Below are 18,969 nucleotides of genomic sequence, written 5' to 3'. Positions count from 1 at the left end.
CCTGGAGGAAATGGTCTCTGCGGAAGGTGGCCAAGGGTAGGGCAATATGTGTCTGGTAGTGGCATCTCGCTGGAGATGGCAGAAATGGTGCTGATGATCTGATGGGATGGTAGGTAAGGACAAGGGGAACTTTATTGCTATTGTGGGAGGGGAAGAGGGGGGTGAGGGTGGGATTGCAGGAGATGGGTCAGACGCAGTTGAGGGCCTTGTCAACAATGGTGCTGGGGAATCCTCGGTTCAGCAAGAAGGTGGACATTTCTGAGGCTCCCTTGTAGAAGTTGGCCTTATTGGAACATATGCAATGGAGATAGAGGAACTAGGAGAATGGAATAGAGTTTTTTCAGGAAGCAGAGTGCAAGGATGTATATTGTGGATGAGTGTGGAAGTAGGTGGGCTTATAGTGGATATTTATGGCCAGTCTATCACTAGAAATAGAAAGCGAAATGTCAAGAAAGGGAAGGGAGGAATCAGAGGTGGACCAGGTGAAAGTGAGTGTGGGCTGGAAATTGAAAACAAAATTGATAAGCCATTCCGGTTCTAGATGAGAGAGGGAAGCAGCACCAATGACATAATTGATATATTGAAGAAAAAGTTATGGGTAGGGGCTAGAATCGGAGTGGAACAAGGAATGTTCTATTTACCCCTCAGAGTGACAGGCATAACTGGAACCCATGTGTCTACCCATGGCCACCCCTCTGACCGGAAGAAAATGAGAGGAATGAAAAGAGAAGTTGTTTAGGGTGAGGATGAGCTTGCGCAGGCAGAGGAGGAAGAGGATAGTTCAGGTTTTTGTTCCAGGAAGAAGCAAAGAGCCCTGAGACCATCCTGATGGGGAATAGACATGTACAGGGATTGCATGTCCATGGTGAAGAGGAGGTGGCTGGAGCTTGCAAATTTGGAATTCCTCTTGAAGCATCAGAGGAATTGCAAATGTTAAATACACAGGGACTGGACCAGGAGAGAAAAGACCAAATCAAGGTAGGAAGAAATGGGTTCTGTCTGGTAGGAGCAGTTCTGTTTGTGGATTTTCAGACAGAAGTAGAAATAAGCTATGTGGGTTTAGATTACTGTCAGCTTGGAGGCAGGGGGGGGTGGGGGGGGAGGGATCACCAAATGAAATTAGGTTACTGACCATGGATAATACAATGGCCTGATGTTCCATAGTGGGGTCATTAGTCCAAAGGGAGATAGGAGGGGGTATCTGAGAGACTGCACTCCATCTCTGCAATGTAGAGACCAGTATCCCCGGCTACAACAGCACCACCCTGATCAGCAGGCTTAATAACAAAGTCAGGATTGGATCTTAGTGCACAGGGTGCAGTCAGTTCAGGAAGAGACAGGTTTAAATGGGTGAGGGGTGCAGAGAAATTGAGGTGAGCAATGTCATGTCGACAGTTCTCAATGAACAGATCGAGTACAGGCAGAAGACCAGAGAGAGGGAGAGTGTTGGAGCTGGGCAAAGGAATCTGTGGGATGGAAAGAGGACTCTTGTCCAAAGAAATGGGCATGGAGGCAAAGATGACGGAAGAAGAGTTCAACATCATGTCTTGCCCGAAATTCATTAAGGTGGGGACACTGAGACCTTTGCTGAGTACAGAACATTCAACATTGGACATCGGATCATTGAGAATATGTTGGTTCCCACCAATGATCTGAACACTCAGATTCTAACCTTGAAGACATGAGAAATACCTTAACTTTGGTGCTGAATATCACAAGAAACTGCAGCAAAAAGCTCTCTAGCTTTTGGCTAAAAAGAAATGCTAGTGGGTCACAAAGAAAAGCAGCATGAGGGTTAAAAATGAGTGTCTACTCCAGAGATTGGAGCTTTAGTCCTTCTGGGCTATGACAGTGAACATGACTGAAGGTAGAAAAGATTAGGAAGGTGGCATCAGGAAGATAGTCAACTGCTGAGTGGCATATCACAAAAAGATAGTGCTGAGTTCCAGTATTCATTACCTTCATGAAACCAAATGAAATAAGATTAGGGGCCATAGCTGATACAATAGCCTGACATTCCATGGTGGTCATGGTCTGGGGAAGACAGGAGGAGGTATTAAATTCATCATCATTAATCCTTGGTCACAACAGACCACACTCATTTCCGTCCATTAGAGAGAGAGAGATAATTTTCTTCCTTAAACGTTGTGCACTACGACAACACCAGCACATCCAATGAAGCAGGATCTCCACAAATGGACGATAGGAATTGATTCCATGCCATTGGCACCATTTTGTATCACCTCCTAGCCGTGGCAGTAAACCAAATCCCTGATGAAGTCCATGGAAGATACTAAATAGGAGGTTAGTTATCTCCAGGGAACCAGTGTAACCCACCAAGGGAGGCAGAGCCTATCAGAAAATAGTTATATCTTTGACTCATAAGCTCATTATGGATAACCAGAAAATAGTACAGAATATAAGGAAACAAGTGTTTCGTGAAACAGCTAAAAGGTGAAACAGAGAGGGATTTGGTTGATTATCAAGTTTCTGTCATCATTCTCCTTATGAAAATGTTGACTCCATTTCCTGCTTTCACTGATGTTAGCACAGAGTTCAGTTTCATTCTTAACTCCTCCAAATGGAAAGCAATTCAAACCCACATGCAGCAAGACCTGAACAATGTTGAAGAAATGCTTGATGAGTAGCAAATATTGTTTGTGGCACACAATTTCCAGGCAATTCATGTGATGATTCTGCAGCTTTAAAAGCTGTATTTTTTTCTTGATTTCATTGAGACACAGATTGGGGGACAGGTGTCAAGATTCAGAAGATAAACAAAGCTTTGTTTTTTTTAAGTTGGAATAATAGAAGCAGCCTGAATAGGTGTGGTTGAACTCCCATAGAACCAGGGTTTTTAGTTTAGCTTTTAGCAGTTGCTGTTGGAATCTTGAAGAAGGGAAAGCTATTTTCTCCCTCTCGTGGTAACAGCCAAAAGCTTGGATTCTCTTTATGCTATATGGGAGTTGCATGTGAGACAATCTGTTTTCTGAATTTGCTTTTTGCCAAGGGTGTGTTTGTGGGATGTTACTGTATTGGAACAGTTAATTAGGAATAGTTACTGTATCAGCTGTATCTAGTCTGTTAAGTCTTCGAATACAACTATTTCAATTCCTTCTTTCTTTTGTTGTATTTTAACTATATTGTAAATCTGTTAGTTTGACCAATTGAATGGCATCTAGAACACATCACCTTACATTTAACTTTAAAGTCAGAAAACATTCTGGTTTAGACTATCTTCTGAATATTTTGAGTGGGTTTGGTCATAACAATGAGCACTCCATGTCCAAATAACCATCTTCACTTGTCCTACAGCAGTATTACCATTGATGAGTCCCCACATTCAAAACTCGCAACTGAATATTCTGCTACGGTGGTTCATCTGCTGACTCCTCAGTTTTTCTTGACTACCTGCAAGGCACAATTCAGGAATGTGTGGGGGAAAAATTTGAGACTTACTTCAAATCTTAATGTCTCCAAGTGAAAAGTTACGATTGTAAACAATACCTGAACCCCGTAGAGAGACTGAAATTCAGAAATAAAATTCCTAATTTGTTAAAATTGTTCAGGGCCTTACAATGTCTATATGCATACAGGTAGATCTCTATGCAATGCCATATTATAGAGAATGGTGCAATAGAAATAGTGGGGCCTAAGGTTTGGGGCAAACTACCATAAAAACCAGTTAAAAAATCGAAACAAAAATAGTACTTAGCCTAACACATATGATAGCGCAGTCTAAGTAAATTTTGATGTGTTGTAACTGATCTGTTTAGTGCAATCCATCAGAATCTTCAACTTGATTCTTCACTGGCATCTATACCTGCTGGCTGCACTACATTCTATCCAGTCCTCTGATCTGATCCACTGCACACATCAAATCTCGGAATGAAACCTGCCTTGATAAATCAAGGGCTGAATCTTAATTTCTTTCACTGAATTCCTGATGAAGGGCTTTTGCCCGAAATGTCAATCTTCCTGCCCCTCGGATGCTGTCTGACCTGCTGTGCTTTTCCAGCACCACTCTAATCTAGACTCTGACCTCCTGCATCTGCAGTCCTCACTTTTGCCTGTTCCTCACAAGGTCATGGTATCCAACTATGGTTTTCCAAGTAATCATACATCCTGTCTCTCAGGTTCCTCTCCAATACTGAGTCTACAGATATTTCTTAACATCTAAACATATATGTTAAACAAAACGAGACAAAAAAGCTCTTAATACAAACAACAAAGCCGTTTCAAACTGCTCCTCAATACTGTCATTTTACTGTTAGTCAATTCCAGTGAAATTTCACTCTTATCTCAACACTTTAATTATTTAAATTTACAGATTGCTCCCAGCTTCTTGTCCTCAGACTGCAATAACATTTTGGATTAATGGTGCTGGAAGAGCACAGCAGTTCAGGCAGCATCCAACGAGCAGCAAAATCGACGTTTCGGGCAAAAGCCCTTCATCAGGAATAAAGGCAGTGAGCCTGAAGCGTGGATAGATAAGCTAGAGGAGGGTGGGGGTGGGGAGAAAGTAGCATAGAGTACAATGGGTGAGTGGGGGAGGAGATGAAGGTGATAGGTCAGGGAGGGGAGGGTGGAGTGGATAGGTGGAAAAGGAGCTAGGTAGGTCGGACAAGTCCGGACAAGTCAAGGGGACAGTGCTGAGCTGGAAGTTTGAAACTAGGATGAGGTGGGGGAAGGGGAAATGAGGAAGCTGTTGAAGTCCACATTGATGCCCTGGGGTTGAAGTGTTCTGAGGCAGAAGATGAGGCGTTCTTCCTCCAGGCGTCTGGTGGTGAGGGAGTGGCAGGGAAGGAGGCCCAGGACCTCCATGTCCTCGGAGTAGTGGGAGGGGGAGTTGAAATGTTGGGCCACGGGGCGGTTTGGTTGATTGGTGCGGGTGTCTCGGAGATGATCCCTAAAGCGCTCTGCTAGGAGGTGCCCAGTCTCCCCAATGTAGAGGAGACCACATCGGGAGCAACGGATACAATAAATGATATTAGTGGATGTGCAGGTAAAACTTTGATGGATGTGGAAGGCTCCTTTAGGGCCTTGGATAGAGGTGAGGGAGGAGGTGTGGGCACAGGTTTTACAGTTCCTGCGGTGGCAGGGGAAAGTGCCAGAATGGGAGGGTGTGTCGTGGGGGGGGGGGGGGGGGGGGGGGCGTGGACCTGACCAGGTAGTCACGGAGGGAACCGTCTTTGCGGAAGGCGGAAAGGGGTGGGGAGGGAAATATATCCCTGGTGGTGGGGTCTTTTTGGAGGTGGCGGAAATGTCGGCAGATGATTTGGTTTATGCGAAGGTTTGTAGGGTGGAAGGTGAGCACCAGGGGCGTTCTGTCCTTGTTACGGTTGGAGGGTGGGGTCTGGGGGCGGAGGTGCGGGATGTGGACGAGATGCGTTGGAGGGCATCTTTAACCACGTGGGAAGGGAAATTGCGGTCTCTAAAGAAGGAGGCCATCTGGTGTGTTCTATGGTGGAACTGGTCCGCCTGGGAGCAGATACGGTGGAGGCGGAGAAATTGGGAATACGGGATGGCATTTTTGCAAGAGATAGGGTGGGAAAAGGTGTAATCCAGGTAGCTGTAGGAGTCGGTAGGTTTGTAAAAAATGTCAGTGTCAATTTGGTCATCACTAATGGAGATGGAGAGGTCCAGGAAGGGGATGGAGGTGTCAGAGATGGTCCAGGTAAATTAAAGGTCAGGGTGGAAAGTGTTGGTGAAGTTATTTGACATGCTTTTCCAAGTCCACTAATGTAAACATCTCACATCCCTTCACGAGGAAACGCATGAGCCTGTTGAACACGTGATGGTGACACAAAGTCCAGTCCTCCACGCACCGCGACACCTAGTGCCGGGGAGGAGACTCACGTAACAGCGAAGGCAGTTCACTTTATAAAATAATTGTCGGCAATTCACAAATCGCATTTAATAAACACAATTGTAGGCAACTACCTGTATGACACTCATGTTTGATTTGACTGGCAACTCATTATTCTGGGCTACTAACTATTTCCCAAGTGGAGGAGACTAACCTGATGAGGGTATATGCACACTTAGTTCCAGAGATGGCCTGGATGGATGGTTTTCGATGCGCTGGCATGAATGTGCGACAGTACATACATCTAGCACATCAGTTATGAACCCACTGTTCCCTACCCCAGCCACAGAGCAAACAAGTTCCACAATGTAGCCCCCTCAGACAGTTCAGTTTCTCATCTCTGATGCATCAGATCTTGCTTCATGAGGTAGTTGGCAGACAGCAGGAGGGAGGTTAGGACAATGGAACGTTGAAATATATTTTATGTATCATAAACATGAATCAGATGAAGAAAACGCAAGAAGACAAAGGAGCAACCTGAATTTGAGCTGTTTTGAGAGGATGTGAGGGAGAATGGAGAGTCACTGTGAGATTGCAATAGCATTACGGTCAGAGTTGGTTGCTCAGATAGGGATGTGAGAAGTGTCCATTGCTCACAATGTGGTCTCCTTTACATCTGCAAGACAGAACACCAATTCACAGAGCACTCTGGGACACACGCAAGCAGCAACCCCACCACCCTTTGCTGACCACTTAAACTCCCCCTTCCACTCCACCAAGGACATGCAAGTCCTGGACCTCCTCCACCCTCAAATCTAAGCCACCTACGACTGGAGGAAGAATGCCTCATCTTCTGACTTCGAATACTTCAACCACATGGCATCAGTGTCAACTTCACTAGTTTCCAAATCTCCCTTCCCTCTACCTCATCCCAGATTCAACCCTCCAACTCGGCACCGCCCTGTTGAACTGTGCCAGCTGTCCATCGTCCTTCCCACCTGTCCGCTCCACCCTCCCCACTGCCCTATCACAATTACCCCCCCCACCTGCATCCACCTGTCGCCTTCCCAGCTAACTTTCCCTTAGCCCCACCCCCACCCTCCTCTTTATCTCTTAGCCCCCTTCCCCACCCCCCAAACCACATTCCTCATGAAGAGACCCAAAACATTGACTCTCCTGCTCCTTGGATGCTGCCTGGCCTGCTGTGCTTTTCCAGCACCACACATTTCAATTCTGACTCTCCAGCATCTGCAGTCCTCATTTTCTCTCTCCCCCGAACAGCTATGTTGGTCAGAGGAGGAATGTACAAGAAAAGGTTTGGGAAGGCAGAGTGAAGGGCTTTGTAATTCAATGTGCTTCCTGCTAATCTCTCCTGCCTGGAGCAGCCCTTTTCATCTCTTTTAACTGTTTTCATGAGATAGATGTGTTAATAGGGTCATACTTATTGCCCATTTCTAAATGAATGTCAGTTAAGAGCCCAGAATATTGCTGTGGTTCTGGAGTCACATGTAATCTTTTCTTTATTCATTCACAGGATGAGGGCATCGCTGGCCAGGCTGCATTTATTGCCCATCCCGACTTGGCCGGAGGGTAATTAAGAGTCAACCACATTGCTGTGGTTGGGAGTCACATGTAGGCCAGACTAGGTCAGGATGGCAGTTTCCTTCCCTAAAGGACATTAGTGAATTGGATGAGTTTTTCCAACAATCAACATTGGATTCATGGTCATCATTAAATTCCAGATATATTTTGAATTCAAATTCCACCATCTGCCATCATAGGATTCGACTCCAGGTCCTCAGAATGTTATCTGACTCTCTGAAAAAACAGTCCAGCAATAATACCACTAGGCCATTGCCTCCCAATCATGGCTAATTTCCTTTCCTAAAGGACATTTGGGAAGTAGATCGTGGTTGCTTCATTGCAATTAGGCTCGCTTTCTTTTCCATATTTTAACAAATTGAATTTGATGTTTCATTAATGGCCATGGTGGGATGCAAAGATACATCCTCTGGAACATAAGCATGAGGATTGTGTCTTAGAGCCCCAGTCATATAACTGTGACAGCACCTGATGTGGCCAGGAGTGAGGACCCACACTCCTGCAGTGAACCCCAATCACTTGAGGTCAAACTTACTTGTTCCCTGGGCCTATCTTTCTCCCGTTTATCAGGATCAGAGATTCCCTTTAGTCCTGACAGCTCACAGCATGACACTCAGGACTGCTTGTGAATAAAGATTTTCTCTGTACTTCAGTACCTGTGACAATTCAGGCCCATCGAAACACATATGCAATTCTTCAATTCTGGTCCTTGTCGGGTCCTTTTCGGTAGTTTTTGACTGCCATGGGTTGCTCCCACTCCAATTAATCGGTGAAAGTCATGTTATGGCACGGAGGTTAACCCTTCTGTTAATTAAACCAAAGCTCACCTCAACACATAATCTGTTAAAATATGAGTGACAGAGAACTCCCAAATTCCACTATTTAAAGAAAATAACATCAATTTATTTTATTTACTCTAAAAGTGAACCTTAAACAACTATTCACAATTCTAAGACCCCACTTTTCTCAACTGATTGTTATCTGCCTCCAACTCTATAACATTATGCTGTTTCAATAAGACATTTCTAAAATTACATCACCTTAATTTCAAAAATGACACAGCTACTGTCGTCTTCTGTGACTTCACTCTTCTGGCTACTGAATTCCCTTGATTGTCTTCTTTCTTTTTATTGCGAGTACATTTTGTATGCATAGGTACCTTTGATAGAGAGTGTTTCCTAATTTCTTAGAGAGCAAAATGTTAGATCTCCAGGCTTTTCTGTCTGGATGGCAGTTGTCTTTCTTAAAGGTACAGTGCACGCCTTCAACTTCACGACAGTCACGAAACCCCAAAGGCTGATATATGTATTGTGACTGGGTTAAAAGGCAACAGACAAATGTGGTGCTGAAGCTTCTCAATTCCCAGTATACTATTAGTACTGTTAACCGTGAAAGTTAATCTAAAAGTTAATTATTGCAATTTAAGCCCAACAAAATAAATAGTCAAACAGTAGCTAAGCATCAGACTTTTTTTAAAAATCCGGTTATTTCAGGATGGTTCAAAATTCCATGGACTGATTGCTGCAGCTGCAAAGTTCTGTCCCATTTTAAAAATGTAACAAAAATGTAAATGCACTTTGACACTGAGTGTCCTGAAATTGATACACATTAGTAGCCTTGGACCAACAGATTCACCTGTTCCTAGACTGTGCCAGGAGTCACTCCTTTAGTCAGACTATTGTAGCAGTTCGAGTTTTCAAACTGGAATTCTACATCATCAGTAAACAGAAGAATCTTTCATCATTCACCGTATGGACATACGACAGTTGGCTGTGTCAAGGTTCTTACAACTTTACCATCTAATATACCGTTCAGAGGACACTGTGAGTACCTGATCAAAATGTGCATGTAAACTCAGGCAAAATGGCTGATGATTTTGATTATTGTGAAGTGCAGAGTCTCTCTGTGTTGTTCAAGGGGTTTCCAAACTAGCAACTGGTTGCTGTTAAATAGAGATCTACACAGAGGGCTAAATCTTATATGTTTTTCTTTTTGGTAAGTGTAAACTGCATTAGAGTTTGTTTTTTGGAGGGATTTCCACTGTGAGGCCTAACAAGTTTTCTCATCCTCTGCTACCAACCTCGCTGCATTAACTACCCTATCCCGCCAATAATGCTTCCCTCTTATAAGATTCCTGCCCCATCTTACCATATGCCATTCGCAGAACAACTCACCGCTTGGTGGATATACCGCAATTAACCCCAAACCCTTACAGTTTGTGTCATTTTTAAAGGCCCTTGCACAGTTCCCTGACATTTGCCTTGGTCATTGGTAGACAGGCAGCAATTGGTGCCCTGCTTTTCAGATAGGTATCTGGAGATCCTAACAGAGGGAGCTCAAAAGCAGGAATTCCTCTCCCCCCCCAGGACTGGCAGAGGAAAGCACGACACTGACCATGCCAGCTTTGTATGATGGTATTACTCGGGTCAGTACAGTCTCAGCCATCTGGAGGAATGTCTAACTCTGTAGGATGCAGGTCAATGACCTTCTCCAGTCTGCCAGTGTAAGTGCCACTATCTTCTCTCTGATGCTTCACACTCAATTTATCTCTGTGCTGTACCAATGCTCTATCACTCTCACTGTTGCCTTCGATATTTTTCCTCACCCCAACCCCTGGTACCACTAATCCTGCATACCCTCTACACTGCCCACTCTCTCACTTGTGAAACCTCTCCGACTCCTCCAACATAGAATCACAAAATCCCTGTAGCGTGGAAACAAGCCATTCAGCCCGTCGCATCCACACCAACCCTCTAAAGAACCAACCAGACCCAACCCCTTTGCTATCTCTATAGCATCCATTTCCGTGGCTATCCAACGTAGCCCGCATATCCCTGCACACTATCGGCAATTTAGTATGGCCAATCCACCTCTCCTGCACATCTTTGGACCTTGGGAGGAAACCAGAGCACCAAGAAGAGTGAGTGAGTTAAGAGCATGGAGACTCAGCCTTGTCTAGTCCATGAGCTGGGTGTATATCCATGAGCACACAATTTCCTTGCTGCAGCATTACAATGAGAGTTAGTGGTACAGCCTGAGATGTAGCATTGATGTGCAGAGGTGCTCTGTATGTCGTTCAGAGATATGCTTTGAGGGTTCAGAGAAGCTGGCTCATATCAGATAATGATGTCCCTGGATGTGAGCAGTGCCTGTGGTGTGCAGCCTGAGATTTTCGTGTGGCTTTTCAACCTTCAGATCAAGTAGCGAACTGAATTTGCCAGCAGCTCCTTGGGTTTCCATGTCAAGCTTTCTTAACATCTGGCTTGTTTGTTAAGTTAGAAAGCTGAATGTCAAAGAAGCGAACTAGAATCTCAACAAGGTTTTTACAAAAGAACTAGGGGCAGGAGTAGATAATTTAGCCCTTTGAGCCTGCTCCACTATTTAATACAATGATAGCTGATTGCATCTTGGCCTCAACTCCACTTTCCTGCCTGATCGCCATAATCACTCAACCCATTACTAATTAAAAATCTGTCTCGCTCCTCCTTGAGTTTAATCAATGTCCCAGTGTCCATTGCACTCTGGGGTAGTGAATTCCACAGACCCTTTCAGAGAAGTGATTCCTCCTCATCTCTGTTTTAAATCTAAAATTATGACCTCTTGTTCCAGATTGTTTAGCAAGCAATGATCGTGTTTAATTAGTAACTCAATATTGCCTCGTGAGAAACTCACCAGGCCGTTTGTGAAAAACATAGACGATGAAGCCAAGATGTTCTGGTGTTGAGATGGCTCTCTCTGGACTTCGTGTCAAATTCTGACATAAGTCTCTCCATAACCCACATTGCTCAGATACTGGAAGATTCTTCTCAGTGTTTCTGTACTGTGTGAAGGATTTTCATACCTTCTATTCTTGGGAAATCCAATTTATGAATCAGCCAAAGTAAAAGCAAAGTACTGCCAATGCTAGAAACCTGAAAGAAAACCCGGAAAGTGTTGGTAGAGTCTTCCAGACTCAAAACAATGTCTGTGCTTCTCCCTCCACAGATGCTGCCATGACTGCTGAGTTCCTTCAGTAGTTTCTGCTCATATTATTTTTGAATTCTCTCTATCCCTCAGGCTGCTGGTCATGAAGAAGTGACTGAAGGTGATGAGAATGTCGAGCGAGGGAACTGGGCCTCAAAGACTGACTACATGCTCTCTGCGATCGGCTGTGTGGTGGGTCTGGGCAATGTCTGGAGATTCCCTGCCCTGGCTTACAGAAATGGAGGAGGTAATGTTGTGAAATCTGAATGACAGGAATGAGAGAAAATCATAAATAATAGGGACAAATCATTGATTGACAAAAAATATTATATTCAATGAAAGAGGGAACTGTAAGCCACAGTTATGCTGTCCATCCAGCTAACAGTGAGATCAGGTCTCTATCATACAGATAGTGTTTATTATACTAGACATTATTATTAATTAAATATATTCATTAAGCTCACCAACTAGAATGTAGAACATGGAGCAGTACAGCACAGGAACAGGCCCCCTGGGTCCACTATGTCTGTACCAACCATAAAGTCATTCTAAACTAATCCCTTCTGCCTGCACATAGTCTGTATTATTCTATTCTTTGTTTGATCATGGGTCTGTCTAAATGTTGTTATCATATTTACTTCCGACACCTCCCATAGTAGCATGTTCTGGACACCTACCATCCTCTGTGTAAAAAAAAATCCTTGCACATCTCCTTTAGACTTTCCCCTCTCACCTTAAACCTAACATTTGACATTTTCATTTTGGAATACAAACTCTAACAATCCACTCTATCCATGTCTTGCATTCTCTCCAAAGCCTTAACATCCTTTCCATACCCATGGCAACCTGAACTGCTCACAATATTCCAATCATGGCCGAACTAAAGTCTTCTACAGCTGCAACGTGACTTACCAACATTTATACTCAATGCCCTCAACTGATTAAAGTAAGCATGCCTCATGTCTTCTTTACCACCTTATCCAATTGTATTGCCACTTTCAGGTAGCTATGCATTTGCACCCCTAGATCCCTCTATATATCAATGCTTCTTAGGGTCCTACCATTTACTGTATACTTTGCTCTTGCATTTGACCTGCCAAAATGCAAGATCACACTTATCCATGTTAAACTCCATCCGCCATTTCTCTTCCCAATTTTCCAACTGATCTACATCCTGCTGTGTCCTTTGATAACTTTCTTCAATATCCACAACTCCATCAATTCTCGTATTGTCTTCAAAAGCACCAATCAGGCGACAAACATTTCCATCCAAATTATTTATACACATTACAAACAATAGAGGTCCCAGCAGTTATCCTTGTGGAAAACCAGTGATCACAAATCTCCGGTCGGAAAAATACCTGTCCACAGCTTCCCTCTGTCTTTGATAATGAAGCCAATTTTGTTTCTAACTCAGAATTCACTATAGTTCCCATGTGTGTTAATCTTCTGGACCAACCTACAATAAAGGACCTTGACAGATGTTTTAATCAAGTCCAGGTAGACAACGTTCATGCCCCCTTCCTATTGATCATCTTCATCACTTTTCAAAAAGCTCAATCAAATTTGTGAAACAAGCTCTCCCCTATGTAAAGCCATGCTGACTATCCGTAATAAGTCCTAAGAATCTTCTCCAATAATTTCCCCACCACAGATGTTAAGGCTCACTGGCCTATAATTTCCTGGATGATCCTTGTTGTCTTTCTTTAAATAAAAGAACAACATTGGCTTTTCTCCAGTCTTCTGGGAACTCGCTTATGCAAAGATCTCTGTCAAGGCCCAGCAATTTCCTCCCTTGTCTCTTTCATTATCTTGGCATAGATCCCATCCAGCCTTGGGGACTGATCTGCCTTAATATTTTTTTGAAGGCCCCCAACACCTTCTTCTAATCGTTGACATGCTAACAAGTTTTGAGAAGATTTGTTGATACGTTGATATGCTTTAGAATATCAACACATCCCTCCCTAATGTTACCATCATCTACATCCCTCTCTTTGGTGAATATCAGTTGAAGTACCCATTAAAATCCTCACCCACTTCCTCTGGCTCCATGCATATATTCCCTCCATTGTTCTTGAGTGGGCCCGCAGTTTCCCTAGCTAATCATTGTTCCCAATACATGTATAACATGTCTTGGGATTCTCCTTAATCCTAATATGCCAAAAATATTTCATGGCCCTTTTAACTCTTCTGATTTCTTAGGTTCTTTCCTGTTCCCTTTACCTTCCTCAATGATCTTGTCTGATTTCAATTTCTTAAACCTTTTATATATTTTTAAAAGCTTTTTGACTAATCCAGAGTCCTCGCATTTTGCCATTCTTATCCTTCATCCTCACAAGAACACGATGGCCCTAAAATTCTGATTAACTGTTTTTATAAGATTTGCACATCTCAATGTAAATTTAAACTGATGTGCAAATGAAGCAAGTGTGTTGCGAAATTTTTAAAAAGTTCCACAGCCAATCTTAAGGGTTGTTGTGGAGAAAATATAGAGAACCACCAGGAGATGCAGAGAGTTGTTCAAGAAGTAGATCTTTTATTTGCAAACAAAAAACCGTGACACTGAGAAAACAGATTCTCAAATGCCCCCGAAGCTCACGGTCCGTGGATTTTTTTTTTATCATGTTTCTGTTAGCTTATCGGCATGTCCAACTATATTAATCAAAGTACCTCACTCTAGCTACACAATATACCAGTGATGTTAGTTCCCATTATCTCTTTAGTTGTACATTCTACCGAATGCTATTCTAATTTCACGGTTAGATATTTATTGCTAACTGTGCTACAGTGATCTTCAATTCCAGATTAACCTGTCATGATAGATATTTAGCTATTCCATCTGTTACAATAGTCTCCTGTCTCAAGCTGACTCTACTAACTATTAATTAGATATTTTAATGTCATGTCCCAAGTACTTATTGTCCCAATCCTGTCATAATAACACTTAACAGAGAAACTTGCTTTATTACTGTGTTATCTCATCTCGCCATAGTGACCTTTCAGCCTTAACCTTACTCTGCTAATTGGTGTAAGAATGTTCCACTATGGTTATCCCATCCTGCCTTCCACAGAACACAGGTTGTCAGTGGTCTTCATGCTTTAACCCTTACCATACGTTCATGCTCTTTATTTTCCATAGGTCTGGATGGCGCTACTTGGAAATGGAGTGGATGCAGGTTCAGTTGTGAAATTTAGCAGCGATATTGTTTGAATATTCATGTTGTGCAGCAATATGAGCTAAGACAGAAAATTGACATGAGATGATAGAACATTAGAACTATGGCCTGAATTGCTGCCTTCTGCATCATAGCAATTCTGTGATTCTATGAGATGAATAGGGAAGAAGGTTCATGGGGTAAATGGTGGAGCAGGCCAAGGGGATAATTGATAGAGCAGGATTAAGGGGAGTGAACATTTACCTCCTTTCCCTCATGTTGTGCCCTCTGTTACTCCCACTGTCCACCATCCCTGTCAATTTTGAACAGATCCAGCAAATATATATATTTCATTAAAGTGTGATTAATTGTCAATAGGTTCTTTTGCTTTCTATGCTTTCAATGGCCAGAATAACTCCTGTGATTGCTGTTTGCAAGCAAGTATGGACAGTGACAAACAGCTTCTACCTGTCGACCACTTCCACTGGGTTCCTACTGCCCCTATTGGTTCAAATTGGTTCACTCAGGGTATCAATGATTCAGATATGCCCCAGCAATTAGTCATGTATTGACTGTCAATCACATTACCCACACAGTACAACAATATTTCAGATATTAGAGGACAGAACCATAGACAGAATCATAGAATTGCCACTGTGTAGAAAGAGACCATTCTGCCCATCACATCTATGTCAGCTAGCTGAGCATTTTGACTTCGTGCCAATCTCTTGCCTTTTTCCCCTGTCGCTCTGCCCAATGCTTCTATTTAAATCATCATCCTATGCTGTCTTGAATGTCTCAATATTTCCACCACAGTCCATACTCTAACTACCCACTGTGCAAAAAACCTCTTTCTCACCTTACATTTGCTTTTTTTGCAAAACACTTCAAATCTTTGGTACCTGGTTCTCAATCCTTCCATGATTGGGAACAGTTTCTGCTTATGCACACTGTCCAGTCCTTTCAGGAATTTGAAAACCTCAAACAAATTGCACCTTCATCTTCGCTTCTCTGATGAAATCAGTCATAGAGTCATAGAGTCATTGAAATGTACAGCTCGGAAACAGACCCTTCGGTCCAACTCGTCCATGCTGACCAGATATCCTAAACTAATCTAGTCCCATTTGCCAGCTCTTTGCCCATATCCCTCTAAACCCTTTCTATTCAAAAACCCATCCAGATGCCTTTTAAAATTTTTGGAGTTGCCGATGTTGGACTGGGTGGACAAAGTTAAAAATCACATAACACCAGGTTGTGGAACAACCACCTGATGAAGAGGTAGTGCCTCGAAAGCTAGTGCTTCCAAATGAATCTGTTGGATATAACTTAGTTGTGTGTGATTTTTAACTTTTAAATATTGTAATTGTATCAGCCTGCACCACTTCCTCTGGCAGCTCATTCCACGCGCACACACCACCGTCTGCGTGAAAAAGTTGCCCCTTTGGTCTCTATTATATCTTTCCCCTCTCACCCTAAGCCTATGCCCTCTAGCTCTGGACTCCCCCACCCCAGGGAAAAGGCTTTGTCTATTTATCCTTCCATGCCCCTCATGATTTTATAAACCTCTATAAGGTCACCCGCCAGCCTCTGACGCTCCAGGGAAAACAGCTCCATTCTATTCAGCCTCTCCTGTAGCTCCAGTCCTCCAACCTGGGAAGCATCCTTGTAAATCTTTTCTGAACCCTTTCAAGTTTCACAACATCCTTCCTCATTCCTCCCATCTGTCCTCATAATTGAAGTGACTTATCTCTGGGATTATTATTTAAATCTCTTCTGCACTCACACCAACTCATATCTTTCCAGACCTGGCCACAATACTGCAGCTGAAGTTTAACCAGTGTCCAAGAGAAGTTCATCTTAATTTTATGCTCTTGCACTCTATGTCCCTATTAATGATTCCTGGAATACTGTTTGCTTTCTTTGCATTTGAGTGGTCAGTCTCCCTCCTGTTGTTCTGTAACTGACTGAGTTATTGGTATTGTGAAACTTGAAAGGATGCAGAAAATATTTGCAAGGATGTTGCTAGTGTTGGAGGGTTTGAGCTATAGGGAGAGGCTGAATAGGCTGGGGTATTTTCCCTGGAGGGTCGGAAGCTGAGGGGGGTGATATTACAGATGTTTATAAAATCATGAAGAGAATGGATAGATTAAATAGCCAAAGTTCTTTTTTTCCCAGGGTAAGGGAGACCAAAGGTAGAGGGTACAGATTTAAGGTGAGAGGAGAAAGGTTTGAAAGGGACCTGAGGGGTAACGTTTCGCACAGAGGATGGTGCGTGTATGGAATGAGTTGTCAGAGGTGATGGTGGAGGCTGGTACAATTACAACATTTAAAAGGCATCTGATGGGTACATGATTAGGTTAGATTACTTACAGTGTGGAAACAGGCCCTTCAGCCCAACAAGTCCACACCAACCCTCCGAAGAGCAACCCACCCAGACCCATTCCCCTACACCTAACACTAGGGGCAATTTAGCATGGCCAATTCACCTAACCTGCGCATCTTTTTGGACTGTGGGAGGAAACCGGAGCATCCAGAGGAAACCCATGCAGACACAGGGAGAATGTGCAAACTCTACACAGGCAGTCGCCCAAGGTGGGAATTGAACCTGGGTTTCTGGCGCTGTGAGGCAGCAGTGCTAACCACTGTGCCGCCGTGCCACCCACATGAATAGGGTGTACTATGGAGCTATCATTGCTGGTGTCTAGTCTGTAATTGAGGTGATGGGTTGAAAGATAGGAAGGCCCCTCAAGCTTGTGGCTAGCATTGTATGTTCAACGCAATATGCTGAGTGAGGATAAGTCCAACAGATCAGGGGGTAATGGGAGAGGTGAATTTGCAGAAAATGGTGGCAAATAAGACTGGATTAATTTAGGTTATCTGGTCAACATGGATGAGTTGGAGCAAAGGGTCTGTTCCTGTTTTGTTTTACTCTATGACTCTTACCTGCTTCCTTCACTGGCTGTGGAAATACCCTGAGGTTTATTGAGCACTGTGCGGAAATAGGTCATTGCCTCCTGCCCTGGACACACTGCTTTCTTAGCCCATTTCTGTGATAGTCCTGACTCCTCCACCTGCTTCTTGTGATAGCAGGACCAGTACTGCCCATCTACCCTTTACCTAGCAACCATTGCATAGGAGCTAGCTGCAAAACATCTACTTAACTCATTCTGCTCCTCATGTTAAGTTTCGAGCAGAACAATGTTAAGATTGTCATTTTGATAAGAAAGCTGTGCAACATTGGCACAGCACCTGGACATGGCATTAACATCCATTATTGACACATCTGTCAAAGTTCACCTTTGTTGTGACAAGCAATTATAGATCAATGGTTCACTGTACATTCAAAGTTCTAAAATCAACATTTAGGGATTTTAAGACAAGCTTGCCAGGGTTCTTTGCATTTAGTTAGCCTCATAAATAAACGCCACAAATTCAATACCTCTCATAACATCACATTGGCTGCACTAGCCTCCATTCATAATCTGGCCAGTGATCAGCAATTGTGAGCCCTGGCTTTTCCTCTTTGAGGAAAGAAAAATATTGTAATTATTGCAATTATTGTATTCAAAATGCAGTAAGAGCTCACACATCATAGCCTATTGCATCTTAAGCTGCATTTAGCTGCATTGGTGATGAAACTGATGAGAATGGTGTCTGTCAAGATTCTTCTAAATATGCAGATATGTAAGTAAACAAAGACATTGTTAAAATAATATAAAAGTTAAAGGTGATCTGAAATACACCTAGCTGGAGGAGGAGCCACATGGAGAGTCCACTGAGGAGCCTACAGAGGTAGCTAGTTCCTCCACATCCACCCTGCCTGGGCCCCTTTGACGATTGACAGTTCCAGCTCAGGATAGTTCACTTGTCTCTGCCAAGAAAACCCTCAGAATGTCTGACCTGCCCAGATCGAAACTACAGGGGTTTCCCACTCATGCTTCCACGGCCAATAGGCTCACTGTGGAGCTGGTTTCCTTCACCCCATCTGCGGTATGTGCTAGCTGAGTATGTCATAGAGTCATAGAGATGTACAGCACAGAAACAGACCCTTTGGTCCAACTCATCCATTCTGACCAGATATCCCAACCCAATCTATTCCCACCTGCTAGCACCCGGCCCATATCCCTCCAAACCCTTCCTATTCATATACCCATCCAGTTGCCTTTTAAATGTTGCAATTGTACCAACCTCCACCACTTCCTCTGGCAGCTCATTCCATAGATGTACCAACCCCTGCATGAAAGAATTGCCCCTTAGGTCTCTTTTATGTCTTTCCCATCTCACCTTAAAACCTATGCCCTCTAGTTCTGGACTCCCCCATCCCAGGGAAAAGACTTTGTCTATTTATCCTATCCATGCCCCTCATGACTTTATAAACTTTAAAAAGATCACCCCTCAGCCTCCAATGCTCCAGGGACAACAGCCTCAGCCTATTCAAGC

General features: G+C 43.4%; 1 protein-coding gene across 1 annotated transcript in view; it reads left to right on the top strand.

Annotated features, from left to right (window-relative positions):
* Positions 1-443: 443 nt before the first annotated feature.
* Positions 444-18,969, top strand: part of LOC140495617 (sodium- and chloride-dependent neutral and basic amino acid transporter B(0+)-like) — a 91,135-nt gene continuing 72,609 nt past the window's right edge. The window contains exons 1-2 of the mRNA XM_072594616.1: positions 444-488; positions 11,468-11,621. Of these exons, the coding sequence (XP_072450717.1) occupies positions 444-488; positions 11,468-11,621 (199 nt within the window). The remainder of the gene's footprint in view (positions 489-11,467; positions 11,622-18,969) is intronic.

The sequence above is a fragment of the Chiloscyllium punctatum genome, chromosome 25 (assembly GCF_047496795.1).
Source record: "Chiloscyllium punctatum isolate Juve2018m chromosome 25, sChiPun1.3, whole genome shotgun sequence".
Taxonomy (NCBI): Eukaryota; Metazoa; Chordata; class Chondrichthyes; order Orectolobiformes; family Hemiscylliidae; genus Chiloscyllium; species Chiloscyllium punctatum.
Note: the sequence above shows the minus strand (reverse complement) of the source record. Positions and strands in the feature narration are given on the sequence as shown.